Below are 20,679 nucleotides of genomic sequence, written 5' to 3'. Positions count from 1 at the left end.
ATAGACTATAGGCCCAACCTCGCTTTTCTTAATTTACTTTAGAAGGCTTGCCATTTCATTTGTTTTTCTCTGCTCCTTTTGACATGTAAAAACTCTACACTCCCAAGAATGTCTTTCTCAAGGACTTGGGAGCCATTCCTTTGAAATGCAATTATCAAGAAAGACAGAGACCCTGTCTCCCAGACTCCAGAGGAGGGTAGGAGGCTTAATCTGATAAAGGGCGGCTAACACTCATGCAGACGTCATAATCACATTAACTATCCATCCCCATAACATCCTCCAATGCTTCTGCCCTAGCTCATCCCAGCCCTTACACACTCTCCTGCCTTTTGTTCCGCAGAACTGAGTTCAGTCTCTTCCCTGTTGCAATAGTCTTGAAAAAATTTTTCCTCACATGCTTTGCCATCTGGTTCAATTTTTCTTTTGCAATACTACCAAATACTAAAATTTGTCACACAGCTGTAGTATTAAAACAATGTGTCATTGTCACCGGGTGTAGCCACACACACACATACATACATACATATACATACATGTATATTATACGATTCCATTTACAGTAGGTTACAAATAAAATATGAGGTATATGACTCAGGATAGAGGTGACCCTGGAGGAGATGTGAAAATTTATGATTATGATATGGCTTGTTGGGGATTTCTGGATTGCTGGTAACATAGTTACTATCTGTGGATCTGAGTGTAGAATTATGGATATGTTGTTACCTGTGTGAAATCCTCCGGCCATAATTATGATCTGTGTCCTTTTCTGAGTCCTCCAATAAAAAAAATATATCTTCAAAAAGTATTGGCCAGAGTGTAAAGTTAAGATTATTCAGAGACCAGAAAGTCTGGAATTCTCTTTAGACCACATCAGAATTAGCATTTATATTCATAAAGTATATTATCATTCCAACATACTTGCATTTTACCCTTGTAATAATTTTCTCAAGGACATATAGTAATTTTCTCCTATGAAATTGTAAGATTAGGAGAATGCTGTGAGTGAGGTATACACAGATCTGGGTATCAGTCCCAGCTCTGCCACTTGTAAGCTACATGAACTGGGACTTAACTTCATTATGCATTGGCTTTTTAATTAGTGAAATAGAGATAGCATTACATACAAGTATGTATTTTTGAGACAATAATAAGCTCACAAAAGTGCTAATAATTATAATCACTGCTTCATAGGCAACAGTTATTGACACTTGGCTTAGTGAAATTATTTCCATCACATTTTAAGTTATTTTAAAACATGCTTTTATTTGCCAAGTATAAAATTAGAAACTAAAGAGAAACATCAAAAATATTTTCCTCCATGTTCTTCCTAATAAATAATCTCCATTTTTAATTCGATAAGCTTTAACATTCCATGGACTTCTCTCTCCCCAAATGATCCCAAAGGTATGTACTATAAACTCTTTTAATCACATATCCCATTTCAAGCCATGATAAAAAAAAGGGTCATTATAGTCTTCTGAACAATGGCCTTTTAGTAACTATTTTCCTCCCAAACAACAGAGGCATAAGCATGGCACAGAGATGGCACAAAAAAGGGAGTGGTCATCTCATCACTCTGGAGAACAACCCGCTTCACAGGGGAACATTTGAACCGAGTTTTTCTCATGAAGTAGAATTTTTCAAAGTAGAGAGGAGAACTATGAGTATTCTGAGTAACAGAAGTAGCAGGTACAATGGCGTACAGAGTATCAGAAATGGGTTGTAGAAATAGAATGTAGGTTGAGGGACATGAGGGGGCTAATAGGAGATAAATATTAAGAGACAGGTAGGGGTCAGGTTATAAAAAATCATGGGAGGCCTAAGTGATCAGACTCTGAGGAGGGTGAAAAATGACTAAGATTTTCAGCAAAGGGGAAACTATTCAATAGGCTCTTGAGAGCCCACGCTGCCTTTAAAGGTGGAAATTGGATTGAAGAGACTTAAGAATGTAAGCAAGGACTTCCAGGGGTGGATAATATGAGCTTTCCCTTGAGAAGCAGTGACAGGAATAAACATAAAATAAGAAATACGAGACATTTAAAGAATGCTGTGACTGGTTCCACGCAGAAGGCTCACAGGGAAAGGAAAGGATGGGTCTGGAATGAGGCCAGGTTTCTGGTGTCATGGCAAACGGTGATGTCGTAACAAAAATGGAGAAGTCAGTAAAGGAAGCAAGTGCACAGGGAAGTAGGGCACAGTAAGTTCACTTTCATCTTGTTCAGCCTGAGGTGCTTTTTAGACTTTAAGGTAGAAGTATCCAGAAATATATGGGATAGAAGAAACTGGGCTCAGGAAAGAGATCTGAGTGGAAGGCATCCAGGCCTATCAAATGCTACCTATTTTTCATAGCACAATTTTCTAAAGTAACAGAGAAAATGCCTTCCTTCTTCAATAGACAATACTGTTCACATGCCCCTCATTTCTGCTTCATTTTTTTCTTAAAATTAAATACTCCTAGCTGCATTAGGTCAGGCAAAAAGTCCGTTTGTTTGGGGGTTTTTTTGTTTTTTGTTTTTTGTTTTTTTTTTCTGTAAGATGGCTCCAGTAGCACTTAATTGTCTTTAACTTCATTTGAAACAATTTTGTTAGACTGGATTGTGAAAGCTATCGCAACAGCATGCATTAAAAAAAAAAAAAAAAAAAAAAAACCTGCTCTGGCTGGTGTGGTTTAGTGGATTCAGCGCCAGCCTGTGAACCAAAGGGCCACCAGTTTGATTCCAGTCAGGGCACGTGCCTGGGTTGCGGGCCAGGTCCCCAGTGGGGGGTGTGCGAGAAGCAACCACACATGGATGTGTCTCTCCCTCTTTTTCCCTCTCGCTTCCCCTCTCTCTAAAAATAAACAAACAGAATCTTTAAAAAAATTTTAAAAAACTTATCAAAGTGGTGAATTTTTTCTGTAGCCATTTTAATGTTGAAGATGGAAGAAAATATGCAACTCTTTAGTATATTAGGCTTTATTATCTCAAGAAAAGTAAAAATGCAACTAAAATGCAAAAAAAAGGTTTGTGCAGTAAATGGAGGAGGTACTGTGACTGATCAAATGTGTCAAAAGTGTTGTGCAAAGTTTCTTGCTGGACATTTTTCGCGGGAGGATGCTCCATGGTTGGGAAGACCAGTTGAAGCTGATAGCAATCAAATCAAGACATTAACTAAGAATAATCATTGTTATACCACGTGGGAGATAGCCAACATACTCGAAATAGCCAAATCAATAAAGTTATTGGTGAAAATGAAAAATGTGTCCTTTATTTTATGGAAAAAAAAAGATAGACTTTTTGGCCAACACAATATAAACATTCTTTAGAGGAAGACAACATCCTGGAAAAATCCAGCAAAATTAATAAAATATAAAGTGTATTCAAACCAGCACTGAACGGAAATATTAGTCCTTTTAATCTAGGTACTATATTGTGTCCAGAGTTGCATCAATTAACTAAGAATCTATATCATCTTGCTTTGATTTAATATTGACCCTGTGCCCAGGTAGTATCTACCATTTGATACACTCTCTCTCTCAGATTTCTCTCTCTCTCTCTCTCTCTCTCTCTCCCTCACACATACACAAACACACACACACACACACACACACACACACACACCCCCATATGTATAGAGAAAAGATAAAAGTGAAGATAATTGTATATAAATGTTAAATAAATAGATATATGCGTGTATATATACACATTCAACTACAGTTACACACATGCATATTTATATTCACAGAAATGGATGGGAAGTCAGAACTTTCTTAACAAAAACTTTATTTAAAGATTTTGTTTTTTATAAACAGCAAAATTTCAAACAATAAGCATACTTTTTTCCTGATTTAAAACATGAAAGATGAGTATATGACATTTGTATGTGACATTCTAACGTCACAGGACATTGCTATAAATCTTCTAATGTCATGTGGCCAAGGAAATCATCCATTAACCACTCCCGTTCGGGTAAAACTTACACAGTTCCCTAGCTAAATGCTCCAATGGGCTCTTTCCCCCAAATTTTCTGACACTGCAGTCTGAATAAAGGAGTCAAATTATTTTCAATCCAATCCTCTGGCACATACATCAGATGCCAGAAAGAAATCTATTACAACACAGCCATTTTCCACCAGGCCATGCAGGGATAGAAAGGTTCACCTTGTCCACAGTATCATGGGAGGCTTTGCAAAATACTTTATGGAAATCAGACACTGTACTTCATATTCATTCTAGTCCACTGGATCAACTAACTTAATAAATCCACCAAAGAATTTGTCTTAATAATAATACATAATATTTGGAAAAATTGTTTCATGTCATCTGATATAAAGTTGGTTTTCATGACTTGATTTTAGTTAGCATGTCTAAGCTGTTAGAGGCCTTTCTTATCTTCAAAAATTATTCCTCTAAAAATGCCACGTTTATGGACTCCATCAGATGAGCTAGGAAGTCAATACGTGTGCAGTGTTACATTTAAAAATATGCTCTAAAATTTATTTTCCAGGTTTGTCCTCCTCAAAAGATGATGCTTGTCTGCATCCATTCTTTTCAATATACCCTTACTTCTGCAAAATGGTAGGTAGTTAGATGATCCAAATACCTTTTATATGCCAGAAACACTCCTGGTGGGTCTGCAGCCTCGGACACCCTGAATACATCTAGTTGGACTCTCAAGTATTAACTTGTATAGAAGAACACATCTAAAAATGGGACTTGAATAGTGCTGCCTTCACCTTGTAAGGGGTTTTCATGAAAGCATCTATGCAATCTATGGGCCTAAACATGTTTCTCATTCTTTTTTTTTTTTACTAGAAACAGCTATCTCCTTCAAACAGAAGGCTTTCCCTAAGCTCCATTTATTGTCTATTTTCAATTTTTCAAATGTAAAAGGCCCCATGGGACCTGTGTACCTTCAAAACACCTCCCGTACTTTGTTTTAGTTTTTGCTGCAATGCCACCTTCTCAATAAAGCTTCCTCGACCGCTTCACATAAAACTGCTCCCTGCCCCAGTCTGTTTTTCCCTACAGTTCTTACCACTTTTTCATAGCATAAAACTTGTGGAATTACGACGCTGCCCACTTAGAATGTAAGTTTCACAGAGGACTGATTTATGTTTTGTCCACGCTTAACCCCAAAGCTTAGGCTTTTGCCTGGCACCCTAGGCGCTCAATATACATTTCTCCAATGAATAAATAAATCCTGCTCTTCTATCCAGAACACTTTCCTACTCTTTAGCGGTGCCTAATTAGCCTCTATTTCCCTGACCTTCTAGAGCAAGACAGGTCATCTAGCCAATATTATTTTTGTCACACTGAGCTCATCATGGGTGTCATTTCGCATTTGGTTAGTGCAGGCCCAGGAGGGCAGGACCGTTGCCCGTAGCCCCCGCCCTTCCTCATCACTGTAGTCCTAGCTGTCACCCTGGCAGAGAGCTGCTGCTCAAGACGTGACTCATGACTCGAATTATGGTGGAGTTTGGCATCACACGCTAATTCTAATTCTTAGGTAGGCCCCGATCTACCTGCCAGGACTCCTCTAGTACCCCTGTTCTGACCTTGGCGTTGTAGCTAAATTGGCTCTTTTTCAGGCCCTTGAGGGTCACATGCTCACGTGACATACTAATTCTCCTTCCGGGAAACTGTACCCGCCTCCACCAATCCCCTTTGCACACACTTTAGACAGCTCCCGCCAACATAGCCTTCAGAGCCTCGCTTACGCATCGCTTTCCTAGGGAATCATTTCATGCCTTCAAATTTCAATTTAAGCCCGATTAATTTGTCATCACAAAACCTTGTTCCTTTCCTTCATAGAAATGCATCGTGTCCATTCCTAAGTATTTGCTCATTTTGGCAAAGATCTGATCGATGCCTACTTCTTCTGCGACACTGCCAGTACCAGAGGGCAGTCACCGAGCCCACCACAGGTGACAAGGAATCAGCATTTGATTTCAAAGAGGGAGCCTGAGAAATGGCTACCATTGTTCTGAGGTTCCAAGGAAAGCAGTCAGCTCATAAATCACTCACTCCTGACCCAGGAAGGAAGTGACAATGCTCTTTCTGCTCACTGTTTTACCTGTCACCCAGCACAATCCCTGGGACACTGAAAGAACATAAGAAGTACTCACTCACTGAGAAAATTAAAAATGGAACGCAGGATGCTTAGAAAGAGATAGGATGATGTCCTACAGGATTGAAGACTCTACACAGATTACCAATCTCAGTTACTTAGCCAAGCGACCCCTCAATACAACTATTTATTGGCATCGCCACTCACAAAGCAGACCTGTCTGCTGACATCCTAGAAGCCTCTAAAGTTAAGGACAAGTTTCTGACCAGTGGTGGCAATGCTGAGGGACAAGCTGCACCGCTGAGAGAATCAAATTAATTCACAATAGACTGCACTTTGCAGAATATTATCCTTCATAAGCCATGCCATCTTTCAGAATCCCTGAGCACCTGTTCTGACCTAACTTTGTTTTTCGTCAAACCTTTTAAAACGGTTTCTAAATGTCTTTCAAAGTTAGAGAAAAATCTAACTTAGAGTTCATTGAAGTAAGTCAAGACATGCAAAGGTATTCTATGAGGAGTTCTTTTTAGAATTCTAACTTAAGATGATAATGAGCACATCCCTCTCTTATTGTACTACATCAAGGACTTCCTTTTCTAGCTGTCCCCATCTGCATCTGTTAACGGAAGGCCACTGGGTATTCATTTTGAGGCTCTAGATGGTACTTCAGCTAATTCAAGTGAAATGGATTAAGGCGTTGTGGTAATGCGGGAGACCGTGGAGGAGAAATAAGCTGTGCGGTGAGCATTCAACACTATCAGACTTTGGGGAATAGCTCTGGGTGACTACACCTCACTCTAATAAAAGCCCTCAAAGAGTCCTGTGAGGTCCCTACCAGTTTCTTCCCCCTTGTATGAAGTTCATACATGTGTTTCTCTTTGCCAAACCACTTCCCATTACGGCTAACAGAATTCCTCTGGGAATATGAGAGTCTGCGATCTCTGATGTACACATGGGACTTTTATGGCATGCAGAAGGTATTTGTGTTGCTGATCAAGTGGCTCCTCCAATGTATCAGTGTATCTGGTTTTGTTTTGTTTTTTTTTTTTTGCCTTTATTACTTCTTCTCTCTTCCGGGTCTTTATCAACTTCTCTTCCTCTTTCTTTTCCTCTTAAGCACTAAACTAGGTAAGACAAGAGTAGGTTCATGTGCAAAGAAGCCAAGAAAGAATCATCCAACTTGCAAAGGCAAATAAGAGCCCAGCATTGCAGGGCAATTCAAGCCAATTGTTAAATAAGGCATCGAATTCAAGCATGGATTCCTCAGGGGCCTGAGGAAACTGATAGAATGAGAAGATAGAAAAGCTAAACCAGGGGCTTTCTAAGCACTTAATTCCTTCTAACTCTGCCCTTTTATATACTAGTCTAGATTATCTAAAAGTAAGGTGACAGTGAGCAGCTATGTAGATAGAAAGGAGGGTATCAAAAGGGAAAAAGAGTCACGGAGCTTGGGACACAGCGGTCAACACTAATTAAGGGGGCAGGCGAACAGGGACAACGGGAGACTGATTTTGTGTGAATCAGGGAGAGCTAACACATGCATAGCTATTTCGGTAGATGTCTCTGGTGAAAAATGGGGGAAACAAGGTGAAAAACGAAAGCAAGCAGGATAAAATTCACAAAACCTTCAGACCACCGCACTTAATTTAAATTTACCCTTACCTAAGATCTAGCCCGGTCACCATCTGCCAGTTCTATGGACTGGTTTTCCAGGTGGCCTGGTCCCACAGGCATCACCTCGGACTGATCATATTCCGAAGCTAGTAGTACTTGGCCTGGTGATGCCAAAATGGATGTTTTTCCGTTGTTATTTTAACCCGAAATACTCTAGGACTTAGAAAAAAATTTCTACCTTAACTTTTTAACCAGTCACTCTTGCAAGCTCTGCCCCCAGCCTTCTTTTGTCTTCTCCGAACAGTTCTGAGAAACACTTAATGTTAGGATTTTACCATCCATAATTAGTTACAACATTACTGTATCAGAACTACAGACTTCCTGTTTATTTATTTATGTTTGTTTGTTTATAAATCATGTTTATTCTCTTGCAGTTGTCTCAATTTTTACCCCTTTACCTCCCTCCACCCATCCCAGACCCAACCCCCTACAGACTTCCTTAAAATGGGTATAGTGGTGGCTTGTCACTAGCCCGTTAGCTGGTTATGAGAGTGTGTGTGTGTGTGTGTGTGTGTGTGTGCAATATACTTGATCATACATTCAGTGATACATTTTAAAATCAGGTGTCATAAGCCTTTTTTGGATCTATAATCCCTGCAATTTCATTGAAACCTAAGCAATTAATATGGGTCACTAGTATACATCAAATGCTCAGGTGTAGGAGTTCAAGGCTTTCTCTTTGTCATTTAGTAATGGCAAGTGAGACACCAGGACTGGGGACTGTCAGTCTACAGGAGTAACCTGAGGAAATGACATTTCACTGAGATAAAACCACACACACACACACGCGCGCGCGCGGGCACACGATTCACACAATAAAAGGACAAAACAGAGACAAGGCTTCAAGAAATCGAGTTATAAATTAAGTAAGAGAAACTATGTTTAGAACAACCTTGAGCTGATAAAGCTATTTAAACCCTCATTGATTGGATCCTTAAACGTGTCAGACTACTGGCCCTTAACTATCACAAAGGAGAGGCAGACATTTGGTGGGTACAATAAACACCTCAAATATAATCTGTAGCTGTGTATATATGTGAGCACACATGTCACATTCAGAACAATAAATTGTATTTTCCCATATTGTTGATGCTTTCGTATATGTATATATACTTTGTTAAAACTGTTTTCATTTTTTTACGGTAAAACTTTCTCATTCCCAGTTAGGAAGAAAAGGTAAAAATATGACAGTATCCATATTCTCCTTTGTTTCTATGTATTGGTTGTGTTTCCAAGGACACAGTTACTATGACTCTGACTGAATGAGGACTTGAAAGGCTAAGTATCTGCTCCAACAAAACTTCGATGACTTGAATATCCTGCTATGCTCTCATCAAAACTACAACTGAAGGTTTTCAGGAAAGAATACACAGAAGGTGTTCAATTTATCGTTGTTTGATTGAATGTGATGTGTGTGTGTTATTTTTTTTTTTACCTTTGTCCTCCTTAGAATATAGGTTTAAAATGAGCATACATAATATTCCCCTGTTCAGTTCTCTAATACATGTTATTTGGTTATAATAAAACAATGAATCTGCATTTCTATATTACCCCAAAGCCAGGGAACTAGTGGGAGCAAACAGTACATAGTTGCTGAAAGGCATTATATACAAATGGAACCTTATCTGAATTAGCTTAAAGAAAAACGGTGCACTATACATATTGGTAATATGCAGATTACATTGTAAACATACCAATTATTTTGTGAATAGCAATTAATTATTTTAAATGGCATTCAGTCTATTAAAGAAAAATCATCTGACCTTCAGTTGTTCTTCCAAAGCAGCAGTGGCGTGATCCCCGCTAGACTCATCGACGACCACCACCATGTGAGTGAGAGAATTGACCCTGACTTGTTCCTGTTCTAGGTCTTCTTGAAGCACCTGAAAGATCAATTGTGCAAGTAAATTAAGATTTCTTCCCAAATGGATAGGACTTATTTCTGCCATATTTGGGGTAGTTTTTTTTAGAATTGTTATGAGTTGATTTGAGCCAAACTGACAACTGCTGGGAAGCAAAACTTCAACGCATTGAGAAAGTGCTCTGTCGAAAGGCCGTTTTGGACTTTATTTTATACATTCCAATCAAAAGAGAAGACGTAAGTGGGTTCCATGAAATCCATCGGCGATAGATTAGGGAGGTGGGAGAAAGCAAAGGCGGGGGCCGATCTCTGGAATTGAATGAAAGGTAAAATGATAAACACATACTTCTTGTAAATAGATGGGTACGGTAGAGTTAACAGTCAGCAACTACCATGGCAACAATAATAATGAGGGGATTTGTGGTCCCTGCTCTTATGTGCTGGTTGTGCCTAGGGCTTTGGAAAAAGGATGCTACCTGCCATTCCAAAGGTATGTTACCATAGATGCAAAAAGACAACACACAGGCTCAATGAAGGTAAAGGTTGACTTTTGTGAGGGACGATTCTAGTGTAGGACATGACTACCCGCCGTGAACTGCTTTTAGTTAGGAAGTGTTCATTTCAGCCCATCCTATGAGGTTATTTTAGGTCCCTGAGATTGTAAGGTCCCCATGCAGGCCCCCAGAAGGGGATGTGAGGACCAAAAGGGCAATGCAATTTTCTATTAAGCCGGGACCATTCTACATAAATTTTCAGTCATGATGCTCAGCAATATCTGCACGTTTCTACCATCAGTTGATCTTGAAAGTATAGAGAGAACATCCCTTCAGAAAGGTGTGGGAAGGTGCTCTGCCCCTCATCCAATCTCCTCTCACTCTTCAAGAACTTTTCTCCTAAAATTACCTGCTGCCTCTGGCATGTTCAATGTCTCCATCTCTCCTGAAGTCCTCCATCGTCATCCCAAACAAAACACATTCCCCTTAGCCAACAAATCCTCCTTGCTGCTCCCCTAACATGTGTTCCTCTTCACGGAAAACGTTCTGCGCTTTTTAAAGTTATTCTTTCCACTTCCTTACCCTCCTATTCTCTTTGCCCAATATCCTACTGAAACACCTCTTATAAAGCTTGCCATCAACCTCCAGGCTCTCAAATTGAGCAGCCATTTTTTTTTATAGCCTCTTACTTGACATTTCAATTACTAACCTAATTAACCACTCATTCATTCTTGTCATCGTCTTCTCCCGAGCTTCGATTATCCTCCCACTCATGAAGTGCTGCTTTTAAACTCCTTTGCTGGTGCCTTCCCCTTTGCTCAACTATAAATCAAATGACACTCCTCTGCCTAAAAACCAATGGATTTCCATTACGCCAAGACGGAAAATCCAAATTCTTTAGCTGAAATCCTTTTATGATCTAGCACCAGCCTACCTCTCCAGTCTAACTGTGCTCATCGTTCCCCCTCACTGACACTCTTTCAAGCCACACTTGTCTTCTCTGTCTCTTCCACAAATGTGTCAAGCTACTATCTTGTCTGAATTGCTCTTCCTCCATATCTTTAAATAATCTCTCTTTGTCATTCAGGATTTTTATTTATTTTTTTCTGTTCACCACCCCAAGTCAAGTCTCCTTCCATAACCATTTATCCCCCTTTTACTCTCTGGTCATCACCACACTGTTCTCTGTGTCTGTACGTTCTGTTATGTTTTTTTTTTTTTCTTTTGCTTCATCCCTCAGTTTAAGTGTGCCCTGACCAGAGATGCTGTTCATGGACATGTTCTAAATCTGCTCCTTAGTTACTCCCTTTTTCTCTCCATTTTTTTTTAGCATAACGTTTTCACTACTCAATACTTTCTTGTGTTTCAGTTGAGTCACGTGTTGCTTGTCTCTAATTACCGGACTATAAAATTCACTGAAACAGACATGTCCTCTGTCTTTCTCCCTACATATTCCAGGCAACTAAAGATCAATAAATGTTGGTGAGGGCAACATGCGCTGATGAGTTTGTCCCTGCCTGATCACATAAAGATTATGACTCAATAGGAGGGATTAACTTTTTTAAAAGTGTAATTACAATTACACTAATGAGCACAGATAACCACACGACAGTACTCCAACCTTTGAAAAATCATAGTATATGAGTTTTTGGTAAAGATAAACAGGGACAAAGAGAGGAATAAATAAAAGGTAGAAAGAGGAGAAGAAAACTGAGAAGGCTGCTCTGGAGCTGGCACATCCTGCCTGAGAGATCCAGTTTTCCTAAGACCTTCTCATGATACACTGATTATCACCGGGAAATCCCTGAATGAGTATGCAGAACTTCTAATTGTCTATTTGGCTTCTTAGAACATTTTATTATATAATACAATAATGTTTTGGGACAGTACGTGTTACTTTCTGGAAAACCTGCAGCCCCTTCTCCTGAAACAATGATGCTTGGCATCTGTCAGTCCAGCTTAGTTATTTAAACCCTATGGCAGGTATAAGGAAAATTACTAGGATCGGCTGCATCATAAACTCAACTACATGAGCATTTTAATCCTACGACTTTTATTCGTCAAGTCTAAAATTTCAGAGCACTATAAAATCACTTACTTTTACTTCCTCTTTCTTGAGTTTCACGCTACAGTTTCAAGTGAAGCAATTTAGAATACAATGACTGTGCATCTAGTTTGTGCATGGAGTCTACACTGTCTATCACGCCTTTGACATTCCAGAGCTTACACTGGTTAATAAAGCTCGTTCAGCTATCAGGCCAAAAATGGAAACATTAACATTCAGAGTTGTCCTTGAAAGTCATGTTGAGTCTGAGGTTTTCTGAGTTATATAAGCCAGGACTGGGAACATTTCAAATGTGTCAGCCAGGAATTTTAAATATAATAATTGCAATAATATTTTGGTAGCCAATATAGCATGAGTTGGTTTCTTTAATGTGACCAATTCTTTTTTCCTATGACTCCAGTATGAGAGTATATATAATGACATATATTAAAAGCAACTATAAAATAACGCCATGCTGTTCAATTTTTACACATGCATGGTTATTTCTGCTGTTTTAATATATTTTAGTAAAGGAACTTGAGCATTGCTTGATCCATAAATGCTTATTTTCACACTCAGATTGAGGCTTTTTAGAGCATATGTGACCAAATGTATTATTAATATTCTCCAGCATTTGGATTTCTGCTTTTGTTTTGCTTATCTGTTCGTTTTAGAATCAGAAATTGCATTCTTGCCGTATTGATCAAGGGCTGGCACTTTATGCTTTTGCACAGTGCAAAAGTGCCACTACAGCTAGCTGTGCGTTGATAGCTTTAAAATCGAACACAAGAACTATCGGGACTTATACTGGGCAGAGGGAGAAGCTCTCTACAGTGGCTGAATATTGTAAGCAGTGAATAGCGCTGAGGCAGATCAGCATAAACTATTTCTACTATTTCTTTTCTCTTCCACAACTTTTTCAAATATCTCTTCTTTTGTTCCTAATCAGGGATTAAATTAAAAAAAAAAGTTAAATTGACCTTTCTGAGCATACTCTATAGCTGCAAGATAGAAGCTACTACAACATTATAATCATATTTCTTATTTTCCCAGACCCGGGCTATGGAAATAAATATTACTGAATATCACAGTATTAGCTAATCACCCCCCTACCCCCCGTATCAGCAAAAGACAAAACACAATAAAATATCCAATGTCCAGAGTTCATTTTTAGGAAAGGCTTATTCTTAGAAGGAGCAAAAGTGTCAAATTCAAACAGATAGGTCTAAAAAGTTACATTTTCCTGCCAACTTATGTATCCACAAATAAACAAGTGATCATTAGTACAAAGTATACCCTTCTGCCTTCTTTCTTTGAGAAAACATGAATTCTCAAGACTACTAATTTTTAAAATACATTAAAGTTTTATAAAACCATTTTAAAATTAATTTTAATTAAATATTTAATTCGTATGGATTTGAAGTTCTCTTAGCTAAATTTATACAATGTAAATTTACAGTTGATGTGCTAATTAAGCCTGAAAAATGAGCCAAAATATTCCAAATACAGATGTACCCCCAGAGAAGTATGCTAAAATTTTTGCATATCAGACAATAATATATTCAAATTAAAATGTTGTAATGTATGACTGTTAAAATCGTTTCTTTATTAAAAGCATATAAATTATTTATACACACACACATATATATACACTAGGTATTTCATTATGTATGTCTTGCCATTATTGTTACACTTACCAGATTTATTAAAAATCTGGCATGCTCCTAATTAAATTTCTAATACCATTATTATAGAGATACAAATGTCAGTAATGTTTATTCTCTAATGTCAGCTAAGAATCTTTTTTTCCCTTCATGACAAGAAAAAAGGCCCAAACTGAAATTTAGCATTAAAATCGCTTAGATTGTGACAAGCTTATACTTTTTGATACCTCTGTAAATAATTCGATTTTTTATCAATTATCCTCTAGTAAAAGCACCAGACCGAATTTGTTACTCCCTTAGTACATATTCAGTTTTATGATTTAAATTTGACTTTCCTTCTAGTTCCTTCAAATGTTATCAGTGAAATCCTTGTTATGACCCATGTCAAGTTGGCTTTTAAAAACTGGCTTAAGACAGCCACTGGAGAAAGAGTCACTTCAGTATTTACTTCAGACTTATGCTATGATACTGTGACTTTCTTATCCCACATGTGAAACAATCTCTGGAAAATAAGGATATGGCCCTGGCTGGTGTGGCTCAGTGGATTGAGTGCCAGTCTGTAAACCAAAGAGTCACTGGTTCGATTCCCAGTCAGGGCACATACCTGGGTTGTGGGCCAGGTCCCTAGTTAGGGGCATAAGAGAGACAACCACACACTGTTTCTCTTCCTCCTCTTCTCCCTCCCTTCCCCTGTCTAAAAAGAATTAAATAAAATCTTTCATAAGGTCATGGAAATATGCAAGGTGAGGGAATGATTGAATTTAATGTTTACAAGAGGTGAAAAGCAACAATTAATAGAAAGGTACAGTAGTAAAAAAAACTCAGACAAGGCTGGGTCTCCTGTAAGCTCCATAGGAGGGCTGAGAACATATTTCCCTTGGCCATATTATATGCTCAGGAACATGGAACAGGAAAGGGCAGTGGTTGCCTGGGTCCATAGTTTACTGTATTATTCCTTCTACTTCAATGATTAACTGACAGGAAGTCGCCAACACTTGCAGGTAGTACATACACATGCGTGCGCACACACCTCCCTAGAAACAACATTTCATAGGCTCTCTGTGGGTTCTAAGGCTATCTATTGCCTCCCACATATCATTTTAAATTAATATAATTACAACATCATTTAAGAAAATATTAAGTTAAAGTCACTTGTAGTATTTTAGCTTAATCCAATAAATGTACATAAAAAGAAAGACCAATGAGCACAGATGTTGTATCAAATATTATATTTACAAAAAATCTTAAGAAACCAGAAGAGTTTCTGAGAACATGGGATAAGTCTAACATCTAAGAAAGTAGTATCTTGGAAAGTACATCTCCAGACAAAAGAAAAAAAGTCCCTAGATAGTTATGAACAATTAGCTAATGGAATACACCTGGATGTGGACGGATTTTATTTTGAAATAAAAGAGTCCTGGCTAAATCAGAAAGTTTTACAATTTCTTCAGAAATGATGGGGAGGTAGGCAATTTATCCTTTGCTTCACCTCTTCTCTTACGGCCAATCTTATTTTCTTCTTTCCATGTCTGCATGGGCTAGGCCCTCTACCCCCTTCTTCACTGAATGAAATGATCTGAAAATGACTTGCCATATTATTGTCAGGCCAATATTCACTTTGCTAAGCCTCGCTGGTCGCAGTATTGTCTAGTTCCTCATGAAGGTCTATTTACAGTATGTAATTTCGTTGTACATTTGCCGAATATTTTAAATAAGCTTCCTCAATGGGTGAACCTAGAAGAGCTTTTACGTTGACACACACTTCAATGGGATTGCATGTTTGTTCGTCTTTCTATGAGGACCTATTGTTTTTAATCTTTTTAAAAAATAAATGTTTATTTTTCTGTCAACTCATAAACTACCAAAGGTGGGGGGCCCCAAAGGCCATTTTAGTGAAGGCGCTTGAAAGATTTTCAAAGCACCTAATGCTTTCCAGCCGCAGGAAGGGGGCTCAATAAACATGAAAGATTGTTTTAAGACAGAGTTGACGATGTACCCCTACACCCTTCAGGACATAAGTAGAAAAGGACCTGGTGTGGATGATAGACTGACAAAAATATGTGCATGCTTAACATGTGGGATCTCCCGTCTGAGTTCCTAGGTAGGATACCTGGATACCTTGCAAACCAGTTATGGGACCCGGGGAACGTTTTCAAGCACGCTGAGCCTGAGTTTCCTAATTCTCAAAATTGGGATAGCAACGGTGCCTATTTCTTTGGGTGGTTAAGAAGACTGACAAAGCTCTAACTCATTAGCGCTTTGCCTGGCACACCGTCTGAACTCAATAAATAGTAACAGCTAGTTAGTTCTAAAAACTCATAGCGAGGCACATTCAGAACAAAGACGTTAAAGCATATCGCAAGAAGCCAATATTCACCTAATTTACCCTCATCTACTTCATGCTTCCCATCGTCCTCTACTCAGCATCAGGAGTACAGGAAAGGAATGAGGTTTTGGAAATCCAGGAAAAGGAGGGCTAAGTTACAGCAAAGTTTTTAGGATTTCGACAAATATATAATACATTTTAAATCTTTAAATAGGACTTTAACTTCCAAATTATTTATATGAGAGTAACAACAGTAGCTTTAAATTAACTGATCTAGTGGTCTCAGACATTGCTTAAAAAAAAAACAACAAAAAGCTTTTTCAGAGGAGCTATTTCATGGAGGGAAGACAGACCCTAATCACTGAATAACAGACCTCAATTGCCCTACTTTTACTCCTCCCTCTATGCACACACCCATAGATCCCATGTCTAGCTATGCCACTGAAATCAGAAGGTAAAGCAAACTCCAAGAAAATGTAACAAATTCTTACAAAATGCCTTTAGCCTGACAATAATTGTTGGAAAAGAAGAGAACAGGCTTGCTGGGAGAGAGATTGGAGTGCAAGGTCTCTGGTGCTGCATAGAAAGTCATATGCAGTGATTAGTGTATAGATATGATATTCAATCCTACTGATTGCCCTCTTACTCAAACATTCTGTCATTCTCATCATAAGCATATTTTCTTCTATGTTCCCTTTCTTGTCCCTTTTATTCCCTAATTTTAAAGCGAGAGCTACAGGATAAATGTTGGAAGACCATTTCCTTAAGCAGTTGTATTCTGAGCATTTCATAGACAGCCACCACCTGTGTGTTCTCTTTCCCCATTGCTGACTCTGAGCTTGAAGACCTATGCGTTCAGTCTGTCCATCCAGTCCTTCTAGGTATTCCCCAGCCTGGGAAGCCATGAGCGACATTTCTGCAGTCTCTTTGCTACTCCCTATATTTGCTCTAGCCTCTAGAGTCAAGCTTCACTGGAATCTGTAAATGGAGGGAAAGAGTCTGGGTTCAAAGCCAACAGGTAAAGATAAAAGCCCAAGTCTATCAACCTTGGGCAGCTCCTTAACTTATCTGAATTTGTTTGTTTATCTGCAAATTAGAAATTAAAATCCCTACAGGACAGGTTTAGTTCTCAAGTTAAACAACATAATATATTAGAATCTTCCAGCACGGTGTTTAATAGAGCTGGTAGGAAGGGAGAAAATGCTTATTTTCTTCTATTTCTGACATCATCACCTTGTTATGACCCCTTTAGACATCAGTATTTCCAATACCTTTGGTAATCATATTATATCTTTCAATTGCTAAATATTCTCAGTGTGCAGAAGCTATAGAACATCATGTAAAAATATCCCATTGAGCAGTTTTCTCATTCTCAATAGCTATGACCCAGCTCTTTAATTGTTAATGGAATAGAAAATGTTACCCAATATAAATTATTTTTGAAGTATGCAGTTCCATTAAATAAGAGAGTTCTACCAGTTGTGCGACTAGAAATCATTCTGTCTACAACATAAGTATTAAACATAAAATGGTAACATACTATAGTTAACAATGTTACATTCTTTAGAAAGAGACATAGTGCCATATTCACCCTTATTTCTAACAGAAGATTGGATGTATAGCCGCATATTTTGTTATATAAGTTGCATGAATATATTTTTCAAGAAAAATTATTTTCTTCAAATTCACATTCTCTTATCTGTTGTAGCTTTCTTGTGAAGAATTTTCCCCTAAAGTGAATTCTAACATGTTTATATACTTAAATAATTCATTCACATTATTAATATTGTATTATCTATTCAAGGGAACTGAAATTAATTGCTATTGGTTCAGAAAAACAGAAATACTTTACATGTCACTAACTCAATAAGTGAGAAATAGGGTCCTTTGTTTTCCTTTTGTTACCCTCCCCAGAGGCCAGAAAATTCTAATAAAGAAGATTTACAGGGATAATTAAGTATAAAACATACAGTTGGCATCTCTAAGATGAGAAGATTTTGGGTATTTATATTTGAGTAAATGCACTGATGTACTTTCAAACAAGGCAACAATATTTCAAGCAATGTTCCTGAATCAGTACTCAGTAATTTCTAATTAACTAATTAGTAATCTGTTAGCTGGGGTCACTTGATTTTGTTAAAATAAGAACATGGGTATGAATTTAATTATGATCATTATTGTTATTGTTATTTAATCAATGACATCATCCAGTATGCAAAATTTTACTTGGAATTTATGGCTTGTTTATAGTATGTTAATGGAAAATGATGCATCTCCTCAATTATATTTAAAAAATTGAAACTGAGTCTCATGCATATACTACTACATACACTATAAGTGCGATACTCTTTCTGACATTACCTTGCCACTTATTTAAGTCAAAAGAGTATCATGACCACAGAAATCAATTCCATTAAGGTGAGAGCCAGGTCTTATACAATAGTAATAGTTAACATCACTTACATACTTCTGGATGTCAGATATATTTCTGAGTGCTTTTTATATAATTATGTATTAACTATTTTTATCTACCCTCTAAGATAGGTATCATCATCATCATCATCATCCTAATTTTATACCTGGAGAAACTGAGGCACTAAATAGTTAAGCAACTTTTGAAATTAAAGAGCTATGTTTTGAACCTAAGCATTCTGGCTCGAGTCTGTAATATACTGCCTCTTGTATAAGAGAGCTATTAATAGAGCTCAAATAAGTATAAGGTATAGAGACACCTGTTTTGTATAACTCCACATCAGAAGGCACATAAACAGAAAATTAAAATGTAAGTTTATATGTATATGTGTGTACTCAGTTGAGTTACAGGTTTTACCCCCTGGAGACACTTGAATTCAATCTCTAGGCATACCGCATTTAAAAAAAAATTTTTTTGCATACCAGATTTTATTGTGCTTCACTTTATTGTGCTTCAGAGATGTTGTGCTTTTTTTTTTTTAGAAATTGAGAGCAACACCATCCACCAGCAAAAAAATATGACAACTCACTTTAGTGAGATGCTTCATGGCACTGGTCTGGAACCGAACCCAGAGTATCTCTGAGATATGCCGATATTACATTTTATAGACTCTTACACTCAATACTGAGGGCCTACTATGTGTTTTTACTGAGTTTTCCACAAAAGTAATGTTGAGTATCTCTTCATGGGAAATAGCTTTTTGCAGGCAATGTTGACCTTGGATAGTCTTAGTGACAAATGCTAATCACAAAAGGAGTGTTTAATATAAGTTTTGGGGCTTTAGTAGCAGGTTCAAGTTTCTTTTATCATCATGGCTTAGCTTCTTTGGATACTACTGTTTTTGACTTTTCTCTCATGAATCCTTCCTATCTGTATATTCTCTCTTGGAACCTATCTGCCATAATGCAGCATACTGATATGGTCATGAGGTCTTCTCCCACTTGAGAGAATGTATATTCTTCTCCCATGATTCCTATTCCCTACCCCTTAAAAGTCAAGTAAGGTCTATATGGAACCCAGAGAAATAGATAGAACAACATGTCTAGGGCTTTTCTCTCATTTCTTAATAAAAATCTGGGAAGAAAGGTTATGTTGTAAGCCCATCTTAGAAGTACCAACAAAACTTGAATGAGCCTAGGACTGAAGCAAGAGAGCAGAAGGAGTTCTCACAGTTTATAGGACATTCAACCAAACTCACAAGGCCTGAAGTCTATACACAACTTTAAAAACGGAAGTCTGGGAACATGAATAGAGGACTCATGGACACAGATAATGGGGCAGGGACTGACTGTGGGAGCGGCTGGGGGCGGAGCAGTGGAGAGCAACAGGGAAAAAGGTGGGATAACTGTAACTGAACAACAATAAAAAGAAGAAAAAAAAAAAACAAAGCCTTTTCATGGCAGACAGTATAGTTTTTCTAGCTGGTCTACTCTGCACATCTTCCTCATGAACTCACCATCCTGGGGTAGGGAGCCAGCTAAGGATTTGATTACATCAAATGGATTTCCTATCCTGCATAACCAAGGGTTACAAGATGGAGTTCCATGGATATACCTAAGTATGACTGCTGGTGACATCTTCTGTGATATTTATAAAGACGCCAGGCTTCCAACCATAAGATACTTGAATAGGGGATGAAATCAAGTAGAAGAAATAAACACAAGTGAAGATAAGATCTCCATGTAATTTGCTTTGTGATATGTCTTCCTTCTTCATCTACATGAGTTGGTTTCTTGTCCCTACTCAAAACGTTTTTTTTAATTATTTTATTTTTTTAAAGACTTTATTTATTTATTTTTAGAGAGGGGGAAAGGAGGAAGAAAAGGGAGAGAAACATCAATGTGTGGTTGCCTCTCATGTGTCCCGTACTGGGGACCTGGCCTGCAACCCAGGCTTGTGCCCTGACTGGGAATCAAACTGGCAACCCTTTGGTTCGCAGGCTGGCACTCAATCCACTGAGCCACAGCAGCCAGGGCTTCAAAACATTTTTATTATTTATTTAAATTATCAGATTTCTTTCTGTCAAAAAGGTAGCAATGATGAAACCTCTGTGCATTACAAAACTAGTTAGAATTATTTAAAGGATCCACTCCCC

At 38.0% G+C, this 20,679-nt stretch overlaps 1 protein-coding gene across 2 annotated transcripts in view; it reads right to left on the bottom strand.

The window, feature by feature from the left end:
- DMD (dystrophin) overlaps positions 1 to 20,679 on the bottom strand; it is a 1,878,371-nt gene that overhangs the window by 1,314,154 nt on the left and 543,538 nt on the right. For both annotated transcript variants that reach the window (XM_054566574.1, XM_054566573.1), the window contains exon 13: positions 9,486 to 9,605. In XM_054566574.1, coding sequence (XP_054422549.1) covers positions 9,486 to 9,605 — 120 coding nt within the window. The remainder of the gene's footprint in view (positions 1 to 9,485; positions 9,606 to 20,679) is intronic.

The sequence above is a fragment of the Pteronotus mesoamericanus genome, unplaced genomic scaffold, assembly GCF_021234165.1.
Source record: "Pteronotus mesoamericanus isolate MK-2021 breed Mesoamerican mustached bat unplaced genomic scaffold, CSHL_Meso_final contig_173, whole genome shotgun sequence".
Classification (NCBI taxonomy): Eukaryota; Metazoa; Chordata; class Mammalia; order Chiroptera; family Mormoopidae; genus Pteronotus; species Pteronotus mesoamericanus.
The sequence above is the reverse complement of the archived record's forward strand: the minus strand, read 5'-3'. Positions and strand labels throughout refer to the sequence as shown.